This window comes from Photinus pyralis, unplaced genomic scaffold (assembly GCF_008802855.1).
Source record: "Photinus pyralis isolate 1611_PpyrPB1 unplaced genomic scaffold, Ppyr1.3 Ppyr1.4_LG6, whole genome shotgun sequence".
NCBI classification, from domain to species: Eukaryota; Metazoa; Arthropoda; class Insecta; order Coleoptera; family Lampyridae; genus Photinus; species Photinus pyralis.
Genome location: NW_022170663.1, coordinates 9,436,165 through 9,463,358, shown reverse-complemented (window position 1 = coordinate 9,463,358; position 27,194 = coordinate 9,436,165). Strand labels below are relative to the sequence as shown.

General features: G+C 38.7%; 2 protein-coding genes across 2 annotated transcripts; one reads left to right on the top strand and one right to left on the bottom strand.

Annotated features, from left to right (window-relative positions):
* Nucleotides 1-2,821: 2,821 nt before the first annotated feature.
* Nucleotides 2,822-10,649, bottom strand: LOC116173614 (neuropeptides capa receptor-like). Its single transcript, XM_031491233.1, has 2 exons — nt 9,743-10,649; nt 2,822-3,085 (listed from the first exon to the last, which is right to left on the bottom strand). The coding sequence occupies exons 1-2, from the start codon at nt 10,601-10,603 to the stop codon at nt 2,822-2,824; spliced, it is 1,125 nt and encodes a 374-aa protein (XP_031347093.1). The 5' UTR covers nt 10,604-10,649.
* A 6,895-nt stretch (nt 10,650-17,544) lies between these two features.
* Nucleotides 17,545-25,463, top strand: LOC116173469 (protein furry-like). Its single transcript, XM_031490962.1, has 22 exons — nt 17,545-17,578; nt 17,653-17,778; nt 17,899-18,032; nt 18,086-18,190; nt 18,236-18,370; nt 18,416-18,820; nt 18,871-19,052; nt 19,101-19,387; nt 19,432-19,527; nt 19,578-20,626; nt 20,670-20,867; nt 20,916-21,396; nt 21,446-21,627; nt 21,677-21,751; nt 21,806-21,985; nt 22,033-22,164; nt 23,492-23,673; nt 23,723-23,915; nt 24,274-24,546; nt 24,593-24,781; nt 24,830-25,124; nt 25,170-25,463. The coding sequence occupies exons 2-22, from the start codon at nt 17,763-17,765 to the stop codon at nt 25,316-25,318; spliced, it is 4,938 nt and encodes a 1,645-aa protein (XP_031346822.1). The 5' UTR covers nt 17,545-17,578; nt 17,653-17,762; the 3' UTR covers nt 25,319-25,463.
* The last annotated feature ends 1,731 nt before the right edge of the window (nt 25,464-27,194 follow it).

Below are 27,194 nucleotides of genomic sequence, written 5' to 3'. Positions count from 1 at the left end.
TTTGCAGATCGGAGTTCGTGAATTTGCAATGTAGACCAAAAAATAAAGTAGGCCCTTTTGACATCTCCGTTAGTTATGAACCGAATTGCATGAAATTCAATATGCGCATAGCTTTAGCCATATAAAACACAATTCCAAAAGTTGAACCTAATCGATCAGCATTCACAGTGCCCTTTGCGCATCTCAACCATTTACAGACCGAATTGCATACATACCCACTTGGAATAAAAGCAAATTTAACGCCAGTTTAAAAATTTGGTTTTGCGCATGCGCAGTGCCAACTTCCTTATTTATGGAGGCAATTAAATAAAATTTGATACATAGGCACTTGGAATAAAACCAAATTTTACGCCAGTTTCAAAATTTCGTTTTGCGCATGCGCAGTGCAAACTTTCTGATTTATAGGGGGATTTAAATGAAATTTGGTACATAACCACTTGGAATAAAAGAAAATTTAACATCAGTGTCAAAATTTGGCTTTGCGCATGCGCAGCTTATTTATGGGGGCATTCAAATGAAATTTCATACATATACACTTTAAATAAAAGCAAAACTAACATCAGGTTTAAAATTTGGTTTTGCACATGCTATAGCCATACCCAGGAGCTCGTTTGCTATATTTGTTTAATTTATTTTTTACCGTTTCGCTTTAAATATCTTTCTTTGGTCTCGTGTTAATAGAGAGCATATTTAATAATTAAAAATTAACTGAAAAATCCTAACAATGACTCCAAAAAATCTACCTAAAATAAATTTCGGGTACAAATAAAAGAAAATCTAAACATGAGAATTCTATTTGGATCGTCAAATGGATTCGAATAAGCACGCAAGTAATTGATTGACAAGGACAAAAGAATTTATTAACTCTTACGCAAAAAATAATCAAGTAAAACCTGAAATAAAGAGCAAATGCCCGTTACATTTACCCCACACTCAGGTGGTCGACAAATAAAACTTCTTAAAATTACTTACAGTAATCTCCATAAATGCCCTAGAATGCTTTTGAAAGCTATTAGAGTTGAGGAGAAGCCTACTACATGACTTCTAGAGTCTTAAAAGTTTTTCAAGGCATTACATCGCGCTGTCGAAGCTTTTAGGTTTTCCCGCAGTCCGGAACACTCTTGGGGGCTGGATTGATTTAAATTTAAAATAAACTTTCAACCTATTTAATTAGTAGACGGGACTATACAAAACAAAAAAAGAACAGAAGTATAGAGGCGGATTAATAAACACTGTGTTATGCAGGTCACGGCCCAGCTTTTATTATTTCGGAGTCGAAACGTACCATTTTGGGTGCGTTAGAAATTGAATGCTAAGCTGGTTTTCGCGAACGGTCACGTACTTCGTTAGGTACGCGAATTTTAATTCTTAGAGAAGGAGCGACTCGTATAAGTAAAATAATAAAATATAACAATTATTTGCAAGAAAGATCTTCGAGTATTTGTGAAGATTCGCGTTTCGATTTCAAGTACTAGAACTCGAAATTAGTTGATAAAATCTATTCCAGTCGCTGTAAAGAAGAGCATTATGACTTCGAGTAAAAAACGTATTAAGTGGCGAGACCTCCTAAATTTCGAGTACGTCGATCGTGGAAATGTTTATTTAAGCAAATTCGGATTTGTGAAAAATTGTGGGTTATCTGCAATGTTATACGTGAGTAAATACTCGACTTGTAGTGGATTTTGAGACGAGAAAAGAATTTTTTAGCAGCCTGAACTTTATCTGGTTTTTAAGTACACATCCAGCGGGAAGTGGTACCAAATTCCTACATTTCAACATTTGACGTTATGTCCAGGTCCGTTTGATATAGTATATCTCAAAATGGCGCCTTCGCTTCAGAATATGAGAAGTGGGTTGGCAAGCATCCATGAATTTAATTGGCAGTTGGTTTAATTTTACGCGAACTTCTTGTTCAAAGCGAAAATGTAATATCAGAATTTAACTTGTAATAAACATGTAAGAAGCAAAAAGTACGCAACAATTTAAAGGGCTTATGTTTGCGAAATTGAGATGCATATGAATATCAATTTTAGCGTGAAGGGCACCTAAGATACTTCAATTTCAAATTAAAATTTTCAATTTGATTAATTTCTTATGTTTGGATCTCATTATAGCATCTAGCGAGAGCGTATAGGATTTCTCCGTATTAATTAAATTTAAGAAAGTTGGCGATTTAGATACACGGTGCGAAACAAGATGTTCAATAGAAAAGGTCACCTCACTCACCTCAGCTTATACTCCTGAATAAGCGTACTACAGACCGAGTTAAATATGACCAAAATAAGATGGTATACCTACACTATGTACAAGATAAGGCGTAATTCCGATTACTTTCGAAGATATACCAGAAAAACCGAAATTTTCCGATTTCGTTTTTAGTTTTTTTCTGGTGATATTTGACCAGATACAAAAAAAATTAAAAACAGCTTCTCATTGCCACTATTTGAGGTCTACAAGATAGCGTTGAGAGATTTTCAATACAACGTTTCGTTTCGGAGAAATACAGTGGATGATGATTTCCCCGAAATGAAACGTTGTATTTAAAGTCTCCCAACGATGTCTTGTAGAGTTCAAAAAATGGAAATAAAAAAGTGTTTTTCCGCGTCTATTTAAATAAATATCGCCAGAAAAAAATAAAAACAAAATCGGCAATCTTCGGAAAGCATCGGAATTTTCTGGTTTTTCTTTACAACATAACTATTTAATTGCGCAAATTTTCCCTAATTTGACCATCGTCGTATCTTCTATGGTTTTGGAGATCACCATGATAGACATTTTTATCATGGACACCGTGTATATATTACTTATGGGTTCTTGAACATTAACCGCTGTTACCATCTTTTGCGAAGCTGTGTAGAAGGGCCGCGTACACATTTTTCGGCTTACAATACCCACCTGTAAATGCCGTGGTTCCTGTTCGTCCGAGTCTTCTTTTGCAAAACAGTGACTGCATGGCCTTCCGGAAATTTTGACCGCTTATGCAGTAAAGAACGAAGTTAATTCCGAAGTTCGTATTAAATAGTTGCAGGCAGCAATGTTGCACTGTAAGAAATAGTGGAATGTTGACGTCTTCGATTACTCTCAGCTGTAAAAAGAGAAAATAGTGTTAAAGGTTACAATTGGATGAAAGTGCTTTTCAAAGATTGTGAATTTGATTTTTTCTATTTTTTACCGTGTGCAGTTGGGTCTTATAGAAATGTAATTTAAAATAATTCATAATTTACAAAACCGGGAACTTTCTTTTAGATAACCGACCTAGATTTCGTCCGTACGGACCTATCACTGTTTGTTTTTGTTAGCAATTGCCGTTTATTATTGTTTTATTTCCATTTTCGATGGGACTATAAGACATCCGACGGCCCAGAACTCAATCCCCATTCCAGTCGATATAGGGTAATTTAAGCTGTATCCGTTGTACAGAAGAGACAGACATCCATTTTTTAGTATCTGTCGGAAGACATCAATTTCAAGAAACACTGTTTAAACAAAAGGCGTCCTTATTGTAAAAAATTAAACGCTCTTTAGTTGGGTTCCTTTAATAAGGTAAATTAAAAGGGAAATGATTTTTCATTGATGTATTTGATAATTGTAAAATTTTACGTATTATTAAGTAAACGACGCCAATATGTGTAGATTTGATATTGGAAGTAATTATTTATTTATATTTATGTGTATTTGGCCATTTAAGGAGAGATATTGACGTAAAATTGTGAAATTCTTCACATATTTTGAGGTTAAAAAAATTATCGTGTACGATTCTGCCCAAAAGCTTTTCAGCTCTTTATATGTCTAACAATATGTATCAAATTTGATCCCAATCGGTTCAGTCCTTTAGCTGGAAATGAGAGTGCAGATGGACCGAGATCATCGAGATTTTGTTTGATTCGGAGTCCTGGTGCTTCAAAACGTTAAAAAAAACGGAGGGTTATTTTTATCCCAATGCAATAGCGCCTTTACTAACGTGCGGGTGATAAAAAATTCATATCCAAGTAGGAAGTTTGAGATCGAGAAAAACTCAACCCTCAAACTCGTTTTGTGTGTCCGCTCTTCTATTCGCTCGTCGTTTACCTCCAGAGCCGAAAGATTTAGCGACCTCAAACCTTTGCCAATTAAGGCTGGACTAGGCGAGTGGGTGCTTAATTAAAGAGGTGATGCACCTCTTTAAAATACAATTGGACAATATGGGGCCCTTAGATCGATTGTGACAAATTATGTTCCAGTAGGAAATAAGCAAATACATGCATACTGCAACGGGACTGGTATTAACTAATAATCAATCGCATAAGGGGTGTTTTTCAATTCTATTACAGTTCATCGCGTGTCATTAGCTACACGACAGAAAGTGACGCCATGCGTTCATCCTCCCCTTAGACGCCTCATTAAGGACGCTTGCGGAAATGTACAGACTCTTAACATCTCTTGCCCGCAATATCGGTCGTAGCAAAGCATAAAAGCAGGATACAGACACATGTCAAAATTATCTGTCTAAGAATTTGATGTAGCGAGTTAGCGACTGAATGAATTCATTCATTCGATAGTGAAGTGTAAAATTCTTTGGACGTGGTTCTCCGTCATGAAGCATTTTATTTACTAATGCATCCTTCGATATTTAGACATGTGCAGCGTAGGTAACTCAAGATTTAATGAATAATTCATTTTATTTAGATATACATTATTGTTTTATTGAAGTGCTTGAAAATTGCGCTTTTGTACTTTTAATTGTTATTTTTACATTTTTGCTGTAGGTATGTACTCATAAAGGCAAGATCTAACGCAACACCAACGTTATAAGTAGGTGTTTAATTAGATACTTGAAAATTAATTTATTCCGCATGACGTTCTTCGGGCAGACAACAAAAGTTCAAGTTATCGATTAATGTTGCTGCCACACCATAGCCCTGATTTAGCACTTTAAAGATTTTTTTAATGATTATGATTTAATTATGTGTTTGTAATAGTTATTTGTACAACTAGAGAAGAAAGTGGAGTTTTTCAATTCGAGTTCAAAGTTTGACACACTCGCTACGCTCGTGTGTCAATTGATCGAGAGTTGAAAAACATTGCGCGCATAGGCCTTTGGGAAATACTGATAAATGCATGTAAAATGTTACTCAAGACCTTTATTTTTATTTTTTGGATATTCCCTTGTAGTATCAACTCTAGAGTCAGGTCTCTATCGTTGAAAAAAATTCAGTTATATTATTTTCCTTTATTAATTGTCTGAATTGGACGTTGCTGAATCAGAAGAATGAGCGTTTTGTCGTTATTTTCCCGAATCATTTTATTTAATTTTCTTCGTTGCCAATCTATTATGTTCAGTGGTGTTTGAAAAGGCTTTAATAATATGTCTATATATACCAATTCATTTATTCGGATGAAAATGAATCCGTGTGTACTATTATTATTATTGTATTTAGAAAATGTTTACAATCGCTTTAGGGATGGAAATCAATACCAGTAAAATAAACAAAATCATATTTTTAGCCAATGACGAACATAACGCAACATTCCAATTCAGGTGACTGTTAGAAATTGGATGCTGAACGAACTTCAATGCGTATTGTCAATATCTCCACAGGAAACAACATATTACAAACGTTTTCCTCGTGTGCAGTTTCGAACTTTTCTTGGAGACGCTTGACTTCTTTACATAACCTCGTTATTCGATCAACTTTCCTGAAATACAAATTTAATTTACTTGGCAATTTGCAAAGAGGTTAAGCATAATACGAGGGTTCGTGTTTCCGACGCGAAGTTGATTAGCATGTTAATGTTGCATTATTTTAATTTAGCCTGCCGGAATCTATTGAAAGTGTCGCAGTAATTTTTTCGCTACTTAACTCTCAATTCAGAATTGTAATACCTACATAAAATTTCCTACAAATGTTATTATTTAGGTTTTTTTCTCACAAGGACCGTTCGGGGTAAAGTGCCAGTTGCAGAATTTTGGATTGTATAATAGGCATATTGTACACTGGTTTGAACTGTTTATTCCATCTCCACCATAGAATTACCAGTGATTATTAATTCTATGACCTCCACTATTAAAAAGAAAAGTATTTTTACAATAACATTATACAAGGGCGACATTTTTATGTAATCTATATACCTGTATGAATATGAATATGAAAAAGGAATGTTTGTGATCGAACTCCTCCGAAACGGCTCGACCGATTTTTATAAATTTTTTTTGCTGTAAAGTATATGTCATCCCGCTAGGTGATCATGCAGTGTGTTCAAGATAAGAATACACAGCATGGGCAATAGGAAACCATAAGAGATACACAGTCTGTTAAACAAAAAAAATTGCGTATTTTAGGGTTTAGTATAATGATATTTTTAAAATCCGGAAATTCCGATCGGTTCCGAAGATATTCGAAAAAAACTTAAATTAACCCTGTTTGAAAAGAACAAAAAACAAATAACAATTCCTCATAGGCACTTTTTAAGCTCTACAAAATGATGTCCACACATTTTCACCGCAACGTTTCGTCTTTGAACAAACCATCATCAACTTTACATGTTATATGTACCGGAAAAAGAAGTACATACTGTATTGAGTAGTATTTTTTATTACGAATCCAACATTATGATTCTTTATTGTCATTTAAAGGAACCGCCATTGTATTATTTTGACATTTGGTGAACGCCTACTACACCAAAATGTTAGAAATTGTTTATTATTTAAGTAGTTTTTGAAAAGAGCATAAATTTTGATGCATGTATGAATATGAAATATTATTTGCAATATTGCCTTTTATGCATTAAATGTTTTTATTACAGACATCTAAGTTTTTATTGCGAACAAAAGATGGCAGGAGTGGAGAAATCGACAACGAACATTTGTTGTTCGCCATGGAAACTAGATTTCTGCAATAACAATATCTTAATGCATAAAATGGAATGGTATTACAAATAATATTTAAGATAAATAGAACAAGTGATATACCAAAATTTAGGTAATTTTACGCTAATGAAAAAATGTAGTTTAGGATCCTACAAGAAAAACCAAACCCTCTGTATAAAAACTATGTATCGCGATGGATTCTACATAAAAAAGTGCTGTAAGAAAGATTTTACCAAAATCAATTATCATTAATAGTAAGAAAGTTATGGGGTATCAAGAAAATCGACTAAATTCCAGAAACGCCCCCTAGCGGCCTAACCATTAGAGATAGCGGAATTCGTTTTGCGTCAGCGATTTTCTCATTTTTTTTTAATGGAAAGAAAGTGTCCAATCTAAACCACTCTGTACTATTTTTCGGTTCATATAAAATGGTAAGTTGATGATGGTTTGCAAAGACGAAACGTAGCAGTGAATATCTGTGGGCACCATTTTCTACAGTTTACAAAGTTCCTATGAGGAAGTGATATTTTTTTGATATCTTTTTATACGCCAGAAAAAAAAACGAACAATATATTCGAAACTGAAAGGAATTTCCGAATTTTTAACACATCATTTTACTAAGTCCTAAAATACGCAATTTTTTTCTAATTTAACCGACTGTGCTCTTATGGTTTCTCATTTCTCCAGGTTGTGATTTCATTTCTTGGACACTGTACAGTTCGCTGGATGCGCGAGGAGAGGCGACGCAACCGCCTAAACCTAGAATATGTCCCATAATATAAGTGAATGTTACGTTACTATATTTTACTTTTATGATTTATTTTATCGACAAACCAAAGCGGCGACACTGTATCAAAGGGCGCCGAGTTTCACTCCGATTTCAAAATTCCATTGTGAACTGACTTGAAAAGGGCACCATAAAGAAAATCACATGGGGGAGGGAAACCAAAAACCGTTAGGTATCTTACGAGATATTGTTTTCTGTGGCTTTTCAAATCTAAATACACTAAAACCATTTTAAGATCAAATTGATAACGTTTTGTATAAAAATGAAACTGTTTATCTGTGAAAATTCGCGTTGTCACATTGACATTTGGCCATCTAGATCATGCATTTCAACGTTTTTATAATGAAATTGGTGCATAAATAATTATATTATTGATAAATACGTAATTAAATACGAACTGCCAAGAGGCAGACCTAAGGCACTGATTGCCGAAAATAGAATTAAAGAATCTATTCTGGACGGACGGGCAGAAAGTAAAATTTTCAGCCTTTCACTTCTTAATAATGAATGCTGGATGCTGTAGGTAAAAAAAAACTAGTGATAATTGTGTTAAAGTGTTAATATGTTTTGTTTGATGCACGGTGAACATTTTGTCCGGAACACTAGATATATCTTCAAAGCAAGATTTTTTTAAAGAAAGTTGAGGGAATCCAAAATTATAAAAAATTTGCTACCAATCTACGTACTTTAAATTATTATTATAATTATTATTAAATACTATTAGTTTTCGTCATATATATAGCAGCATAAAAAACTTATTATATTAAGTAATTAAAATAAATTAATTTTATTAATTTTATAATTTCACTAGTTTGCGTTGAAACAAAACCGTTATTCTTTTGTTACTTATTATGTTAAAGCAATTTATTGTATCAAAAATCATTAAAAATTTATAAAAATTACTTACAGTGGCGTGCGTCTACAGAATTAAGAGGGCTACTTTTTTAATAGAAAGCACTATTCTTCGTGAGGTAGATACAATTAAAGAATGAATCTTTTTTAATATAACAAAACAAAAATCACGATCAAACTAGTAAAATTATAAAATTAATTAACAAATTACCCTTAATTTGAGTTTTTCTCTTACTAGAAGTTGCCCCCCTTGACCACAAATTCAAAGTACGTAGATTGGTAGCAATTTTTTCATAATTTTAGATACTATAGAAATACACAATGTGTACTTTTTCAGCACGGCCTGATGATGGGGAATAAATATTAAGCCCGAAATCGATCGCCATTACAGAAAATAAAATAAGATTTGCCTGTTGCCTTCTTTATATCCACCAGAAAATTACTACAGAAAGCTTCTTAAAAAAAATTCTGTTTTGAAGATATGTCCAGTGTTCCAGACGAAATTTTCACCCTGTATCAGAATGTATAAAAGTCTCTTGAGTGCCTTAAATAATTTGCACAAGTCGGCGGAATGATTTTCTTGGTTTATCTGTATACGATTTACTGCATTAAATTCTTGTAGAAGAATTGCAAAATTGGCCGAACCTTTGGTTACACCAATTGAAACAATCAGTTAGGATATATTTCTTTGGTTTTTAAAAAAAATATGCAATTAATGAATAGAATAGGGTATTTATTGGTTTAGATTGGTATTGAGATATTTACACTCAAACTGGAAAACGGACAATACGCTAGGGATTACACTTTGATGGGTTATGGTGGTCGCTTATGCCTTGTAATAATATTAACTTTGATTTATTGCGAGAGATTAATTTACTTTTTTAAATTCACAAAAGAAGTGTACCATACCAAACCACCCTTACTGCTCAACCACCTCTTCAGCCACTCATTATTTTTTAGCATTTAAGTGGATTCCTAGGCGTGTAGTGCAGGCTATTTAGTTTTTTTTTAATATGTAATGGCATATTTTATAGATTACGAAATAATATTGTTTATTTTCAAATTTTGGCAACAAGTTACTCTGAATCATCCACCGATTTGTTTATTTACGAAATATTGACGTTTGAGGCAATAAAAGGTTTCTATTTCCGTCGTAAATTATTTACTTTGGCGTATTCTGTATTTGCAATAGCCTCAGCTTCTATCATCTTTGGGACAAATGTTTCAAAAGAATTTGTCATTCGTCAACAACTTACCTCGATCAAATATGTGAGCACTCTCATTAAATAGCTGGGGAAATTTAAGCACAAGCATACCGTGGACACCACTAACAACATTTTTGTTATTTTATTCTGAGACAGATGGACAGACGGTTTTACGCGGCAACCTTTCGTGCTTTCTCTCTTGCTGTGCGTTGGAACCTCAGGAAGGGCGCCTCGATATGTTAACTTTCGGCGTACGCTGCCCAATTTCCAAATCGTGCGGCTGATGCAAGTGTTTAAAATCACGATTACAAAAACGGGAATCACAAACGTGACAGCCGTGTCGATTATATTAAAGACGGTTGCGAAATTTTCGAAATCTGAGTCGATCGTGCACAATTCGGTCGTCTTCTGAGGCACCACCTGGACGCGTGCAAATAACAGGAGGGGCGAAAATATTAATATCGATAACACTACCAGAATTGAGATGATCATTTTTGCTCGCGAAACCGTACAGACGGACTGTCTTAGTAAGGGGTAGCGTACAGCGATGAAACGTTCAACTGTAAACGCCAACACCAACCAAACGCTCAAAAAGCTGCACGCTCCAGTCAAGTAAACCATCAACTGGCAAACACCATGTTGGTTGAACCAGTTGACATCGACCATATTTAACCAGACCACGAAGAGCGACAACAAGAAAACACTATCACTCAGCGCCAAACTTGCCAAATAGTACGACGAGGAGAGCTTCTTCAGCTTGGTCTTGAAAAACACCACCATCGATAGCGCATTTCCAATAGTACCCAAATAGACGAGAATCGGTGTATAGTACAACTGCACCAGCTCGATTGCGCTAAATTCGTGCAGCGTGGTCGCATTTGTTCCGTTAAACAAAAAATCTGTGAAATTCATGATTTCGTTTCGTCCATCGGCGAAAAGCGCGCGCGATTTTCGGACGTCTTCTTTTCGCGAGGGTTGTTTTCCGACTGCGTAAAGTTCGTCGCGTCGCTATCTCCGGCCTATGACAAAAGGCGCGTCGTTCATTCTAATGTTCGTAAATTATACGGACTCACTTCCAAATTTTTGGAAAGGGGGTGAAATACAACTGTCGCGTACGTGACCTTGTGAGTTTCCTTTCATAAGAAAGTGTCGCAGCAATTTTATTTTTCGTTTGTATCATTTTCGAGTTCCCAGACAACGTTGGGGGGTATAAAAACTTCTTAACACTTGAATCGACTTTCTTTAATTATTCAGAGTTGCCAATGAAAACAAACCGTTCCCTCTTGGCTGTAGTTTACAATGCAATCAATTGCCGATGCATTAGTTATTCGTTTTCCACGCTGTGGAGGTAAACCGTTTTTGTCGTGCTTTTTTCAAACTTATCCAATTACTAATTAGATTGCGCGAAATGCAGATTCTTCCATTCGTACTGATAATTCCCCGCAAGCTTTTCCGAATGAATTAATTTTCTTTTGAATAATTAATTATAGTCGATACTGGGTGTCTAACACCGAGCTCAGCGGCAAGCAAGGTTGTTTCATTAAAAATGCCACTTCATCTCACACGACAGCCTGTATATAACGATCGTATAAAAACAAATATTTTCAGTGGTAGTTGCGTAATAGAATTTATAATCCAAACGATTAAAAGTTGTGTTTGTATTTAATTAATTATCATCTTTATTATGCGGAAATTCTGTTGGGGGGTGCTACTTCCATGCTAATTCATTCATATTTATTCGCTGGAGTAATAGTCAATAACATTTAGAAAATAATCAGCAGTTGTTCGCTGATGATGACAGGTTCGCTGATGAAACGTACTTATCTACGAATTTAATTACGTTGGCAACGAAGACTGACTGTCGTCAATTCCGTAGGTAGTGATGTTCATACGTTGAGAAACTTTTTCGACCGTTCCACACCAAGGTCCGTATGCGATCATTAATTTAACGAGTGACAGATAATCTCTCCAAGATCTTTTTGGCTTTGTTTGGGAGTAGCGCGAGTATTATACGCATCGTCAAATAGTCTGACGGTCTGACCGACCCCCTGTCAATCCGGCCGTTCGCACGAGAACTCAAAAACGCTTTGACGTATAAAGCTCCAATTTAACCATGAAGAAGTCATTAAATTTTGGGATTAGTGAGATAACCTCTGTATTGTATTGTATACTGTGTATGAGGGTAAGGGAGTGTAGTCTTTAAGCACCTAATCCTCTATGGATTTTTGGACTGTCCTTACCCGTTTTGGAGTAGTCTTAGTTGATTGAAGAAACTAATTACTACTCTGGGATTTAGTCCCGATATCTCGTGCGGTTGCAGCTTGTCCCCGCCGAGGTCATTTAGCCCTTGCCCGGCAGCAGGTTCGCATCGGCATAGAATGTCTTCAGCCGTCAGTGCACCTTGACTGTGAGGATATCTATTTGTGCCCCCTTCTTATACATTTCTAGGTTAATGAGAACACAGAGGTTTATGGTATAGGCATCTGCTTGAAAGACAGTGGCTTTTTGCCCCAGTGATTCCGAGATTCGACAGTTTGGGCCGCTAACCCCGATCCCTGTTTTATCGCCTTTTTGTTTTGAACCACTGCGTAGAGCCTTTCTTAAGGGTGGGCTTGATTCTCCCCAGGGGCGGACTGGCCCGGGGGGGCGGGTGGCGATTGCCACCTGGCCTGTACGTCATAATGGCCCGTTGGAAATTTATAAGTATGTGCTGTATTTAGTTTCTTGCACTATTAATAAGTTATTAACACGTTTCTTGGGGTTGATGTTAGGTTGTTAAAAAATTAAAAAATTCTGTTTTAATTGAAGTGTTTTACAATGAATTTATCATTTTTGTCGTAGCATGAAAGTGATGAAATACAATGATAGGCGACGCGCCTCGTTTGGATTGTATATTTTGTTACTTTTAATTATCAGCTGCAATTTAAAAAAAAACTGTATTGTAATTGATTTCCGAAAAAGGAGTACCTTAAAATGAAGCAAAAAATGTTTTTGTGGTGCACCGCAGAGCTACCCCCCCGCCACCTTCATTACTACACTAATACTTTAATGGCCCGTAACCTATGCAATTCCACCTGGCCCGCCCCTGACTAGAAACCAATTTCGAAAGAAAATTCAAAGGGCTGTAACTTTTGAACTAGTAGCCCAATCTTGGTACTGTTTGAAATTATAGATTCTACAGGCCACGTTCTATAAGAAATTTTTTTTTCCGGGTCGATCTGAGACAATTTTTTTTTCGGGGCTCAAAAAAAGGCAGTGCCTTCCTTTTTTACCAAAAATTGACTGCACCAAAATTTCTCGGGAAAACACTTTTTTCTTATTAATTTTGGTGCGTAGAATCTAAAACAATTCGTACTTTTTCGATCGGACTTTTCAATCAAAAGTTATGGACTAGAAACCAATTTCGTAAGAAAATTCAAAGGGTTGTAACTTTTGAACTAGAAGCCCAAATCTGGGAACTGTTTGAAATTATGGATTCTACAGGCCACATTCTATAAGAAAAGTTTTTCCCGGGTCGATCTGAGACAATTTTTTTTTCGGGGCTCAAAAAAAGGCAGTGTATAACCTTCCTTTTTTACCAAAAAACGACTGCACCAAAATTTCTCGAGAAAACACTTTGTCTTATTAATTTTGGTGCGTAGAATCCAAAACAGTTCGTACTTTTTCGATCAGACTTCTCAATCAAAAGTTATGGGACTAGAAACGAATTTCGTAAGAAAATTCAAAGGGCTGTAACTTTTGAACTAGACGCCCAATCTTGGAACTGTTTGAAATTATGGATTCTACAGGCCACATTCTATAAGAAAATTTTTGTCCGGGTCGATCTGAGACAATTTTTTTTTCGGGGCTCAAAAAAAGGCAGTGTATTATAACCTTCCTTTTTTACAAAAAATCGACAACACCAAAATTTCTCGGGAAACACTTTTTCTTATTAATTTTTGTGCGTAGAATCCAAAACAAATCGTACTTTTTCGATCGGACGTCTCAATCAAAAGTTTTAATTATCAACTGCAATTTAAAAAAAACTGTATTGTAATTGATTTCCGAAAAAGGAGTATTAAAATGAAGCAAAAAAATGTTTTTGTGGTGCATCGCAGAGCTAGGTTTCCCGGTTAGAACCTCTTGGTTTGGTGCAGTGCTATAGCGCTTCCCACCGCCTACTTCTTCACAATAAAGTGGAGTACATGCTGGGGTGGAAGATGCTGTGAGGCCAATAGCGGCTGTGGGTAGGTGCTCATGGTTCCCTGTTTTTATGCAGTTGTTTGTTCATTTGACCACCATTATGACTGCGGCATATGTGAACATGGGTCTGATGCTTTTATATGAGCGCGAACCTTTTAGACAGCACGTCGGGGGCCGCCTTGCTGTGGTTGAGGTTTGCCTAGAGGAAGGCGATTTTGTCTCCGACTGACCCCCCTAGACACTTAGGCACCTTGGGCGGACGACTGGCGTGGGGGAAGTTTGTTTCGTTTGGACAATGCTGCTGGTTTTTGGGCTTCGGGGGCCTGGCGCTCCATTGGTTGCCTTCTCCAGCGGTCCCTTGGAAGTGGCGCAAACTAGCCTTAGACTTGCCAGATCCTTTGGGCTTGATTGTAACTGGTCCAAACCTGGCTCTTAGGCTCCAGGTATCTAGCGACGGTTAGCCCACTGTCATCGTTAGATGAACAAGGCCACCCTTCTGCTATCTCTGCCCGGATAGTAGGCGTTCACAATAGCCGCCTTAGGCATTTCTTTTTCATCGACAGCTCTAAGTGTCGCGCCGTCCCATGGCTTGGTACCACTCTTTTGAGTCAGTCTGCGGTGCGCAATTGCCCAGAAACCAGCGTAGTTTGAACGTAGAACCTAGGGATTGAGGACACACCGTTCCCCGTTCCAGGTTTCTAATGGTTTCAAGGATTCTCTCCTGAAGTGCTTTAAGCTCTTCTGTGGTGAGGTTCATTTTGGGTACTTGCCATGCAGTATCCTTACCTGTTGACCCTCTATGTCTATAGCCTGTTTATAGGATGGATTCACAGGGACCTGTGTGACCGTGGATATTATTTTATATCGGAAGTGATGTTCCCTTAAATACTGGAATCAACGTAAAAACGAGGTTACTGGCTGCCATTGCTATCCGTTAGTTTTAGCGAGGGTAAAAAGAGCGTGCATTTTTGTTTAGGTTAATTTCTCACACAGTTGGCCCTATTTGTTTAATTCAAGTAAGTTTTTAAAACGGTTTGTCCGTATTCCGAAAAAGTAAAGTTTCCTGAAACTGGCAGCGAGATTTTTTGTCTCTCAGGGATTTAAAAAAAATTGTTTCATATCTTTCGGAATAAATTTTTGTTGTTGCACTTCTTGTATGACAGTAACTCTCCGTCGGCCGGCCTACACTACCGCGAAGGGATGCAAATATATCTTTTATACAAGCTTATGTGCTAATTGCAAAACTGGCGTGTCCGTTCTCATACATCTTTTTGGTTTCCCTTGATTTTGCTTTACAACTTCTGTAATAAAAAGGTGACTTTGCCCCCTTTTTAATATGTTCGAAAAGTACAAGGGAATTACGAACTTTTTTTTTTGCTGTTTTTAAGAAGCTACGGTACGGTTTCCCAAATTCCCACGCGACGAAAAGCATCAGAATGAAAAAGAAACGCAAAACATTTTCAAAGCACTTCACTTTTCCGGTTTCTTAGTAACCGATGTAAATTTATATTTGCTCGCTGATTCCTGTTTTACTCATTTAAAGAACTTACTATCCTAGATTTATTTTATTAACGTCTGTCAGAAAGCTGGCTCGCTTTTATTTATCGAATTCGTTACGGAAAGGAGAAATGGAAATATAAAGTAAATGTGTTGGAGATGGGAGCTTTTTTTCTCTCTTTATTCGTTTTTTTACAAATGTATTTCATTGCTTGGTTACATAAATAGGCAATTAAATTATACCTTGCAGATGCACTACTTTCCTTTAAAAACCATATTAAGGTTGCTTTTTATTAATTATCTATATGAAAGCAGATCCCTTCAGTTTCGATCGATTGGACGTAGGCGGACTATTCCTTGTAGATCTTCTGAAGAGGCTCGTTTTTTTGTCATTTTCTACCCAATTAGGAAGGAAACGGTACAAAGCGTAAATAATTTATTTCTCTACGTAACTGCTATACATATGTAGGCTGTTTCACACAGCCATACCTAAAAGTTTTCAGGCTCTCATTGATACATTAATAGAATCACTAAAGTGCACCCATTTTATTTTATGCTGCTATATCTAAAAAAGTGTGCTCTCACTCATATGTAATGAAAACTAGTAGTGGCCGTTAAAAAATATGCCCCTCTTGACAATCCAGAAGTACGCCACTGACCACAGATTTAAAGTACATACGTAGATTGGTAGCAAAGTTTTTATAATTGTGGCTACCATAAAAAGCTTCTTTGCAAAAACTGTAGTTTTGAAGATATATTCAGTGTTCCAGACAAAATTTCCACCATGTATTTGCTGCCATGGATTTATAGAAATTTTGAAAATGTTTAGACAATTTTGGAAAGTATAGGTCATTTTGGAAATGTTTCAGAAATATTTTGGAGAATGTTGGAAATGTTGGAGAGTGTCGAATATAGATGGTGAAGGAATATAGAAAATGAAACAAGGTGAAAGAATTCTGAATTTAATAATAATTATTTATTTATTATTTTTGGACTTTTTAAATGGGCAGGGTTTCAGCCAAGGCTGCTCTACCGACCCAACCCACTATACATTTACAAAGATCCATGCCTGAACCCGGATGCGAACCAGGGACCCTTAGTACCGCAGTTGCCCTTTTACGCCCCTGCGCGACACACGCCGGTATTAATTTGTACTTGCAGAATGTGTTGTTTAGTCTCAAAACCAATGGCGTTTTACACTATAGTTGAATTCCGCAGTTCTAATTTAATAACCATTAAACATTTTTTTGTACAGTAAAAGTTTATTTAAAAATAGAGGCTGATTAGCAAAAAAAATAATGAACATGTGCGGTTTTAAAGGTTTATTCAAAACGATATGATTGTGGCGGGCTCTGTGACGTAATAAGCCCGACCAATCAGCTCCTAGAACCATTCAGATGACATAGCGACTTGGCAATATTGCAGGAGAATGGCATTTATAACTTGCGTCATCTGTCACAGGCACTTGTCACTTTCGTGCTAGATGCAGTTCCCTCTCAACTCAAAACGTCAAATGTGACAAACGTCAAACCCTCGCGTAAGGTTGCCAGCTCACTTCTACGTGATTGGTTGTAGGTTTGTGACGTATTTAGTCTGAAGCGTTTCAAATTCGGACTAAAAACACAGCTTTTCAATAATTTATTTTGGGTTTATTTTACTCGCAAATAAAAATTGAGGACACACGGGTCTTTTTATTTTTAATGTACTTTGTGGATCAGAAATAAAAAATGAAGGCGGGATGACCCCATTGTTGAAGTGGAAGTGCTAGCTTAAATTCAAGTTAGCACTTCTGCCATTCCAAATTAAGCTCTTGACAAGTGAACGTAACAGCTGGATGCAAATTAGCTGTGTGTTTTTGACATTTTTTTGGGTTGTACATTTTATTGCAGAAAAAACATGGGTTTAACCACTGAAAATTTGGAGTAATTTTAAAACATGTTGGGCTGCATAGACAAATTTTATTTTTTATTTTATTTTGCCTTTCTTTTTTCAAGTCCGTTTCCACTTCCTTATTATTTTGTTAAAATACGCACATCTGCGACCATCTGTTCACAAATTAATTAACGTTTAACGATAAGCGCAACTCTTTTGGCAGCGGCCGACTTATCTTAAAATTAAATAAACTTTTACAAACACCTAATATAATTCTAACAAATGTCCCATATAATTACAGTGCGGCCTTTAAACAAAAATTAACCGATAACCATCGTACGTTTACACAACAGTATATTATATGCCATTTGGAATGAGATTCTTTGTTCACACGAATTCTTTTGTTTCAGCTGAAGGTGATAAAGGCAGGAGCACTCTGGATACACTTCTGGCCACCACGTATTGTCGATCGCAGATACATCTTTCGGAGCAACTAGCTCACCTCCATCCTGAGCTTACAATGCCAATGTTTTCAGGTTAGTGGTGTTTGATCCTTCACCTAACATTTGGTATAACAACCGTGGCAATTACTTTCATTTTTACTGTGTTGAACTATCATGCGGAAATCAAAGCGAAAGTGTTCCCTTCCATTTCAGAAATCACTCATCGTTTTCAAACTGCAAGGCCCGAACTCCGTCAGCTACTGTTGCAGTACTTGCTGCCGTGGTTGCACAACATGGAGTTAGTTGACCCTAACGTTCCACCGGCTAATCCCCTTTTTTATTACCAGGTAATTACATTTGATATCTCTGTTTCTTTCTGGCAAACTCGCCTTGTCTTCAGTATCACGCCAACGATATGGGTCGGGCTGGAGGTCGAAGAGAAGGTTGGGGTTCTGCAGAAGCAACCGAAATGGTACTGAATAACATTTTTTACATTACTGCGAAGGTAACTCATCGCTTGTTGGGAAAGGTGGTAATTAAACAGTTTTAGTTCGGCGACAACCATCCGAAAGAAATGGAAGCAGTTTGGGCGACTTTGTGTACCTCGTGGCCGAACAACATGAAGGTTATAATTCGGTATTTAATTATCGTTTCTGGCATGGCGCCTTGCGAACTCCTTCCATATGTAAGTCCGCTCACGTCCAAAACCCTTCTAACCGCACTCATATAGGCAAAACGCGTCATCCTATACCTGGCTAGAGTACAACCCGGTCGTTTGCTGGACGAGATGATGATCGAGTTGCAAACAGTCGAAACCCTCAACTGTTTAATCGAGCGAACGGAAACGCCCCCATTTTATCGCCTGACCGTTATGAGAAAAGCGTCCAGCCATTCCGATGGTACCGGAGGCGTAGGCACCTCTGATTACAATAACCGAAATGATATCGGCGTGGAGAAGGGCACGATTCACACCAAACGTCACAGCGGCGAAGACCCGATGAAATCTTCGTCCCCCAAAACTGACTCGACAATCAAGGGCATGCCCGAATTCTCCTCCCCTAGGCTAGACAAAGTGCGCGTTATCGGGGGAGCGAATCTATCGGAAGATGTATCGACGCCAACGACAGAAACCGATGTAAGTGTGGTTTGTCGCGCTCTTTCAGTGTGTTCACAGGGATTTTACAGTTGTTTCAGTTGCAAGGGTGCGAGGATCTCTTCTCGCTTTCTCGCTCACTCAATGCCGGTGATAAATTTGACATTCCAGTACCCCAACCCCATCCGCTACCTATGCCGGAATATGGTGGATATTTTGCACCTTTGACTGAATATTTACCGGATAGTTCGCAACCAATATCTGGTTTCCATAGGTAAATTCAGTTCCACTAAGTGTGTATTTCGATTTTGGATGATTGTAGATGCAACGTGGCTGTGATGTTACTTTGTGATGTAGTTGTCGATGGTCTCGAACTAGACTGGACTATACACGTTCCTTTAATGTTACATATATTATTTTTGGGTCTGGATAACACCAGGCCGTTAGTGTACCAACACTGTAAACAACTTCTCTTAAACTTACTCATTGTTTTGGCACAACATAACGACCATTTAATAGTGGCGCATATTATTCTAAACAGCAAAACGAGTTTACTAGGGCTAGGTCTGCCGACCCCCGCATTGCCAGTTCCGCAAAATATTTTTACAGGTATGAGATTCCCAGTTCTGACAATCAATAACACAACATTTTAGAAACGAATCCTGCGTTCGATGTTTATCTTCAAGGGCCGGCTCCTAATACGTCTTCCTCAGAGTCAATTGCTACCAATAAAGATACAAGCAACATCGGTAAGTGACAAGTTGGGATCTTTTCCTGTAATTTTGGGGTTCTTTTGAAGATAAAAAAGAACCAAGTGCGCCCCCTGTAATAGTAACTTCAGAAGAATCGCCAGCGTGGAACGCCTCAGAAACTTGCCCAAATATCACCATAGCGGACGTGATAAAATCGCTCATCGACTTTTTGGCTACGCGCCAAAATCAACCGCTGTGGAACTACGAGGATATCACAGCGAAGGTGTGGTTGGTAAGGAGTGCCGATCAAATGGACATCTTCCTTCAGCACATCCTGCGTGTATTTCGAGAGTCGTTACCCAACGCCCACATAAACGAAAGGTGGGCACAAACTGCGCTGCAACTAGGACTCAGTTGTTCATCCAGGCACTACGCCGGCCGTTCGTTGCAAATCTATCGCTCGCTCCGAGTCCCAATATCATCCCGAATGCTCTCCGACATTCTCAGCCGGCTAGTCGAGACCGTCGCCGAACAAGGCGAAGATATGCAAGGCTACGTCACCGAGCTCCTTCTCACGCTCGAATCAGCAGTCGACTCCCTAGAATCCGATTTCCGCCCGTTCGACTTGAAGAAGGACATTTTTAAATCGACGCCCAATTTGAACAACAAGGAACCGTTGGGTAAACGCTACCCATACGGCAACATGATGGGAGCCGACGCAATTCCGCCGTTTTCGTACCTCAACCAGGTGGGACACATTCGCAGCACCAGCTACTCCGTATCGTACGTGCTGCGGAAAAATTCCGGGTCCCCCGCGACGGACAGCAAAGATTTGCGCAATCGCGGAAATTGCGAGATTGATAAAAATAAGTTCGGATCGAATTTGTCCCGGTCAAGATCGGCGCAGAGCTTGAAAATGCTGAGCGATTCGGCGACTCAAGATGACAAGCTCACGATTCTTGCGCAACTGTTCTGGCTGTCAGTCTCGCTGCTGGAGTCTGACTATGAGCACGAGTTTCTGTTGGCCTTAAGACTTTTGGCGCGCATTTTGCACCGGTTGCCCTTAGATCGACCGGATGCTAGGGATAAGGTGGAGAAATTGCAAACGCAACTGAGGTGGAGTTCTTTTCCGGGCGTGCACGCCTTGTTGCTAAAGGTAGGTACGTCACGTGGTGCTATCAACCCATGCGTTCTTTTAGGGGTGTACACATCCGAACATTTACGAACCTGTGGTCGCGTTACTGTCGCAATTTACCCCGCTACTTGACCTGGTCGTGGTGGATCCTTCGCAGAGTATCGCATTTCCGATGAACGTCATCGCCTTGCTTCCGTATATGTTGCTCAACTACGAAGACGCTAACGAGCTCTGCATTCGCAGCGCGGACAACATTGCTCAAGTGAGTACCTCCGGCAATTTCTCGGCGATTTTGACGATTGCGATATAGGTTAGCGTGGAAAAGAGCAAAAAGTTGGAAAATTTGAGTACGGTGATGAATTTGTACAGTCGAAGAACTTTCAGCAAGGAGAGTTTCCAGTGGACCAAATGCGTCGTGAAGTACCTCTACGATACTTACTCACACCTTAGTTTGAACATGTTGGCGTTTTTGATTGAGGTATTAGAAAAAGGCCCTTCAACGCTGCAGCTGCCAATTCTGAATATTGTGCACTGTATTTTGCACTACGTGGATCTTGCGTCTGCCGCCGCACAACCGATGAATGCAGATTTACTGCGAGTCATTGGGAAGTACATCGAAGGACCGAATTGGAAGGAAGCTCTGAAGATACTTAAGCTGGTGGTCACCAGATCGAGCACATTAGTTGCACCGCCCGCATCCGTTCAACACAGCTACTGGGAGGGCTCAATGACGTCAGTCCCTCATCCTTCTTTTACTGACACTGAAGTCTTTACGAAGAAGGAGCTGCCAGGTTGGACCATTCTAAATTGTTTTAGCACATTCACAATGGTCACTTACAGGACGGACAATGGAATTTACATTCGATCTCTCGCAAACGCCCGTGATTGGCCGTCGGCTGCTAGTTAAAAATGAGGACAGTGGAGTTGTCACTAAACCGGTCGCATCTCCTAGACGGTCCTGTTCATTAAGTCCTGCCGATACAGCCCCTCTATCTGGATGGAAGCGTCCGTGGATGTCACAGGTTTGACATATTCCAAAAATTCCCACTGAACTTGTGTGACCTGTTATAGGGACGTGTCCGGGAATGCCTAGTTAATCTTCTTACAGCATGTGGCCAACGCGTTGGTTTACCAAAGAGTCCATCAGTTAGTAAACTCCAGCGTAATTCCATAAGTTTATTTTAAAACCGTCTTGTTTAGGTTATATTCAGTCAAAGCTCCGACTTAATGGAAAGACAATCGAGCATGGCGTCAAGCACGGAAGAGGTATCTGTCGCCAACAACGACTTCAGCGGTGGTTCGCGCAGAGACGACACGACGACCGATTTCGGCGTATTTAAGGACTTCGACTTCTTAGAGTACGAAAGCGAAAGCATTGAGGTAAGCACTTGGAACTGCTCACTGTTTCGCCTAATGCGTTTACGCAGGGCGAGAGCACGGATAATTTCAATTGGGGTGTACGTCGACGGCCGCTAAGCGAAGGCGAGGAGGAACTGCCAAGTATCAAGCAGCACGATGAGAGTGTTAGTGAAAAAACGCCCATATTAACTGTTCGAAAGGTAAGAATTTTTCTTAATTCATAGATATTTTCCAACTCATGTTTTATGGCCACTTTCTCTGTCCGTCCGAGGCCTTACTTAACTACTACAGTTTTCAAGATATTTAGTTCGTTTTTGTTTTTTGCATTCGGTAGCTCTGGCACCTCAACCAGGAAAAATCTTGAGGATTAATGTGCGCATGCGCAATCCCAACTTTCTTATTTATAGAGATAATTTTTTAAAATTTTAACTAAAGAATCTTCTAGTAAAGACAAGCATATCGCATATTGTAAAAATTAATTGTGCGCATGCGCAATGTCATCTTTCTTGTTTATGGAGATATTTTTTTAAAATTTTAACCACAGATGCTTCTAGTAACGGCAAACATATCGCATATTGTAAACATCGGGTGACTCAGTGGCGTACGTAGAAATTTATTCTGGGGGGGGGGGGATTAAACAAGCTCGTGGCACATACAGTCACCCAGTGCGTACTAGAAGGGGGAGGGGGGGTTAGAAATAGAAATTGGGTTGCAGGTTGCTGATGCTGGTAGTCATTTATCTATTTATTATTGTACAGGCGAAAAAGATTAGATTAGAACGGTATTTTATTTCTTACTGCTGACAGGCCCCTTTATTGCTTTTGCTTTAATTAGTCAACGAAAACTTTGAATAATAGGTATATTTATGGGCAAAAAATCAATTTCGACAAAAAATTCAAAGGGCTGTAACTTTTGATCTAGTAGTCCGATCTTGGAACTGTTTGAAATTATGGATTCGACAGGCCACATTCTTTAAGAAAATATTTTTTTCCGGTCGATCTGAGACAATTTTTTTTCCTGGGCAAAAAAAAGGGAGTGTTACCTTCCTTTTTTCCAAAAAATCGACTGCACCAAAATTTCTCGGGAAAAAACTTTTTCTGATTAATTTGGGTGCGTAGAATCCAAAACGATTCGTACTTTTTCGATTAGACGTCTCAATCAAAAGTTATGGGCAAAAAAATTCCTGTTTTTAAAATTTAAAATTCTTATTTTCGTCATTTCGTGAAAGGCAGGACGCAGGTACCTCACCTCAGTAGCAGTACTATAAGTACCTGATACCTATTTGTTATTTTGGGCATCAATGTAGCGAATTGTCAATCGATGCCGAATAGCCAAACGTTGACTGCCAACACTGATCACTCACTGAATAGTGAATACTGAATACTACAGAATATTTAGATTTTAGTGACTTTAGACTTTAACCAAAACCAAAATTACTTACTTATACATTCATGGAAAATGCGCTAAAGATCCTCGCCTTAAGGTGAAAACCTTTTTTTCATTTTTTATAAATTTGTGTACTATTAGAGAGTGGCGGCGGAGGAGTCATCAGATGACGAAGTCGGTTCGGAATCGCCACTGGACGAAATAGCTGTCGCGCCCGAATTTGAAACAAGCTCGGTAGGTATAAGCGCCGTTTTCCCGCCATCGTCGTTAAGTCTCAGCGAACATCGACCCAGGCGCGATTCGAGCACTAGATCGGATACGAGGTACATTCTCGTGCTTCGAGTTCCAATTTTTAACGCTTTCTTTCAATAGTGGATCAAGTGCGGGCGATCTAGGTGACGTTACGCCATGCAACGCATCGCCGAACTTATCGAGCCTGGTCAACATTAGGCCAAACGCTCGAAATGACACAGTCGAATTGTGGACGGCTTACGTTCAGAACACAATTACGCAGTCACCTGCTAACACAGTTCAGCTATTTCATCAGTTGCAAAAGCTGATTAAGGTAGTGCCCTACACGCTTATACTGTATTCATTTTAAGAAGGAAGCGGTAGAAAACTAGGGAAGCTTTGACCTTCACTGTGATTGGTTAAAACACGAGTCAGTATTACAATGAAACATAAAACGACTGATGATTTTGTAAGGTGGTAGTTTATGTTGTCAACTAACCTGACGACTTAAGTGTCATTAGCTGTTATTGTCAAAGATTTATTTCTGTTCCCAGTGCTGAATATTTCTACTTTACAATAATTTGGTGTCGTTTTATATTTTTCATGTGTGTGTTTATCTTCAAACACAGCGCCATCTACCACCTTCTTAATGAATGCCGTATACTCACTTACTAACCTGTGAACGATTTTAGAACATCAGCAATTCGACAATTATTGTAACCCGTGAGGCATGCTCTTACCTAACGCAATCTGCAACAACCGGCCTTCCGACAATAAAACTAATTAGTTCAAGACTGAGTTCCCTGATCGACATAATTTCTCATCGCATCCTCCAACCTCATCTGATCTGGTTTAATTCTTCTTCAGTCCACTGTACCAGACTGACTGAAACGCTTCGTTTTGGAATGCTCGAGGTTCAAGAGCATTTAGAAACATTCTGTGATAAGAGGGATCAGGCTACTATGGTAAACCACACTTATACGGCAGAACATTATACTCGTTCCGTTTTAGTATTCTGATGCCATTAAGACCTCACTCAAATTGGAAATGCTAAGCGGTCAGCAGAGTGATGCACGCAATGATGAATATCTGCTAGATCTCGGTCGCGCCCTCTACAAGCTCCACTTCCAATTACTTCTTCTTATCGAAGCCACTAACAAAATGTTAACTACACTAGTGGCCACGTTAAAAAACATGCAGGTACTCGCATCTCAATTGTAAACCAAACTACCCATGGTTCGATTTCAGTTTCGTGACATAACATCGGATGTACTCTCAGTACGAAACGCTCTCACCAGGGCGATTGAGGATCGGGAGGCGGATGGAGGCACGCCAACCCCCGCCCCATCTCCAGCCCCCGCTAATAGCGAAGAATTAGAATCTCTTTTGCAAGAACTTGTCGTGAACGAAAAATGGTCGGCGCTAATTTTATTTGCGAAACACCATCGGGGTCACCTGTCTCTAGACGTCGATTCCGAAAACGATGACGAAATCAGCCTTATACTAAGCATCTACTGCAAGAGATTGATTCAAGAACGACCAGGTAAGCCAGACTTCACACGCAACTGCGTTAACGATAGTTTTACAGATTGTTTCATTATAACGAACCAAGAAACTGACTTGGCGGACATATTCGGCAGACTTTTCCAGGTTTCCGCCGCGGTGTCGGATCTGGAAGGCGTGATAAAAGATCGCGATCAAGTAGAGTGCGCGGTTACGTCTCAAGCGAAGGATTAGTATAATTTTAACGTCTGTACCGCTGTTCTCCATGTATTTCTTAGTGTGTGTGTAACTTTTTAGCTCATGTTTCAGATCACTACATAAGGCGCTAGGTTAAATGTGTGTCAATTTAATAAAGTAATCGAATCTAGGTAAAACACAATACTGAGAGTCCGTGCAGACAACTTAATTCTTGCAATTCGGATTTATGGCTCAGTGGTAGAGCATTGGGTTATAAATCCGGAGGTCGGGTGTTCGAACCTGGGTTGAGGTGAATTTTTCATCTGTGGCGGAGATGGAATTACCTTAGACCAGTTCCGAGCATTCTACCGGCTACTCCGAATTAGGTTTTCCTGCAGTTTTCCTAATTCGTAAGGTAAATATCGGAGTAGTATAGACCAACTTAAGACCTTCTGCAGAGGCACCTCTAAATAGCATTATGCGGGTCACTCTGTAATTGGGCGCATGCCTGTTGAGGGCCCAAAACAAGAGAGGGATAAAATAAAAATAAATATAATAAATAATTGTTTGCAATTAATTGAGTTTGAGGCAAATAACAGTTGTATATTTAAATTGGTACGTGCTTAGCCGCGAAGCTAAGAAAAAATGAAAATAATTGATTCGCTCAGTGGCTTCCCGTCAACTTCCGAAAATTCCAAAGATTTACTACAACAAACTTTGATTCGACACCTGAAGTAAATCTTGGATATGAAAAAGAAAAATCTGACAATGAATACTCTATCCGGGTCGCGCAATGGTTCGAAAAACTACAATCAATTGATTGTACCGAGACTAAAAAAATCTCTAAAGAAAGAGAAGCTTACAAAGCTTGTTTGGACATTAATACCCCGCACGCAGACGATTCATTAATATTTACAAGATGAAAGATTCTCGGCGGCTGCTCTGACGTAGAAAACTTTTTCATCATATTTTGAAACATAAAACATGCAATTTCATTGCAAATACTGTTGCTTCTGAAAGTTAAAAATGGAATTGCTGGGTGAGTCAACAATAACGAGGTAAGTGTTTGGAAGACATATTTAAGAACTCTTCATAGTGGTATACAGAGTTCTACTTCTGAGATGTCTTCATTCACCACATGCAGGTTTCTCTTTCCAGTGGGCAAGCAGATATTGTAGAGCTTAATATGTAGGTACGTTCTAATGAAATATAGGCAAAATAAGGGCATGAGAAGCAATTAGGGCAGCCTCCGTTCCAATAGTTTGTTTTATTCCGTAATGTAGCTTGAAGCGTAGAGTTTGGATTTGGGGTTCCAACGCGAGTTGGAGGTCAACGCAAGGAGATGGCTTAACCTGGTGCCAGCGGTCCAAGTGAATTTGACCTGTGGTGGTTCTATTTTTCGTTCAGTAGTAAGTCATTCTAGCCCTGAACCACTTTTTGACCGCAGTGACGATTTCTCGCATCGTTTTACTGGCTAATTTGGCCGTTTTCCAAAAAAATAGGTACCACTGCAATAGAGCGTAAGCTGTTCCACACTTTTCTATCGCCTCTTTGTGAAATATAGGATGACCGATAGCGTCTTTCATTAGGTATTTATCAGGGAATACACCTTGTTCTATGCAGCATTTGATATGTGCAAAAAATGTTGAAATATAGCTAATTCTTAAGTTCATAAGCTTCACTATGGCTTGAACATACAGGCTAAAGGTCTAAAGTTACCTTTGCAAAAAGCAATAAAATGGCGTGGAATTAAGGCGAGAGCGCAAAAAAAGATTTGGTTCTGAAGATTTTACCAAATAAGATCGTTGCAAAGACGGTCGGTCGAACTTGAATTTTAGTGCAGAAGAGATTTTTTAGTCGGGATGAAAGGGAAAAATAAATGTTCATAATTCATTATATTGGAAAATATGAGCTTTACATGTAACAAATTCTT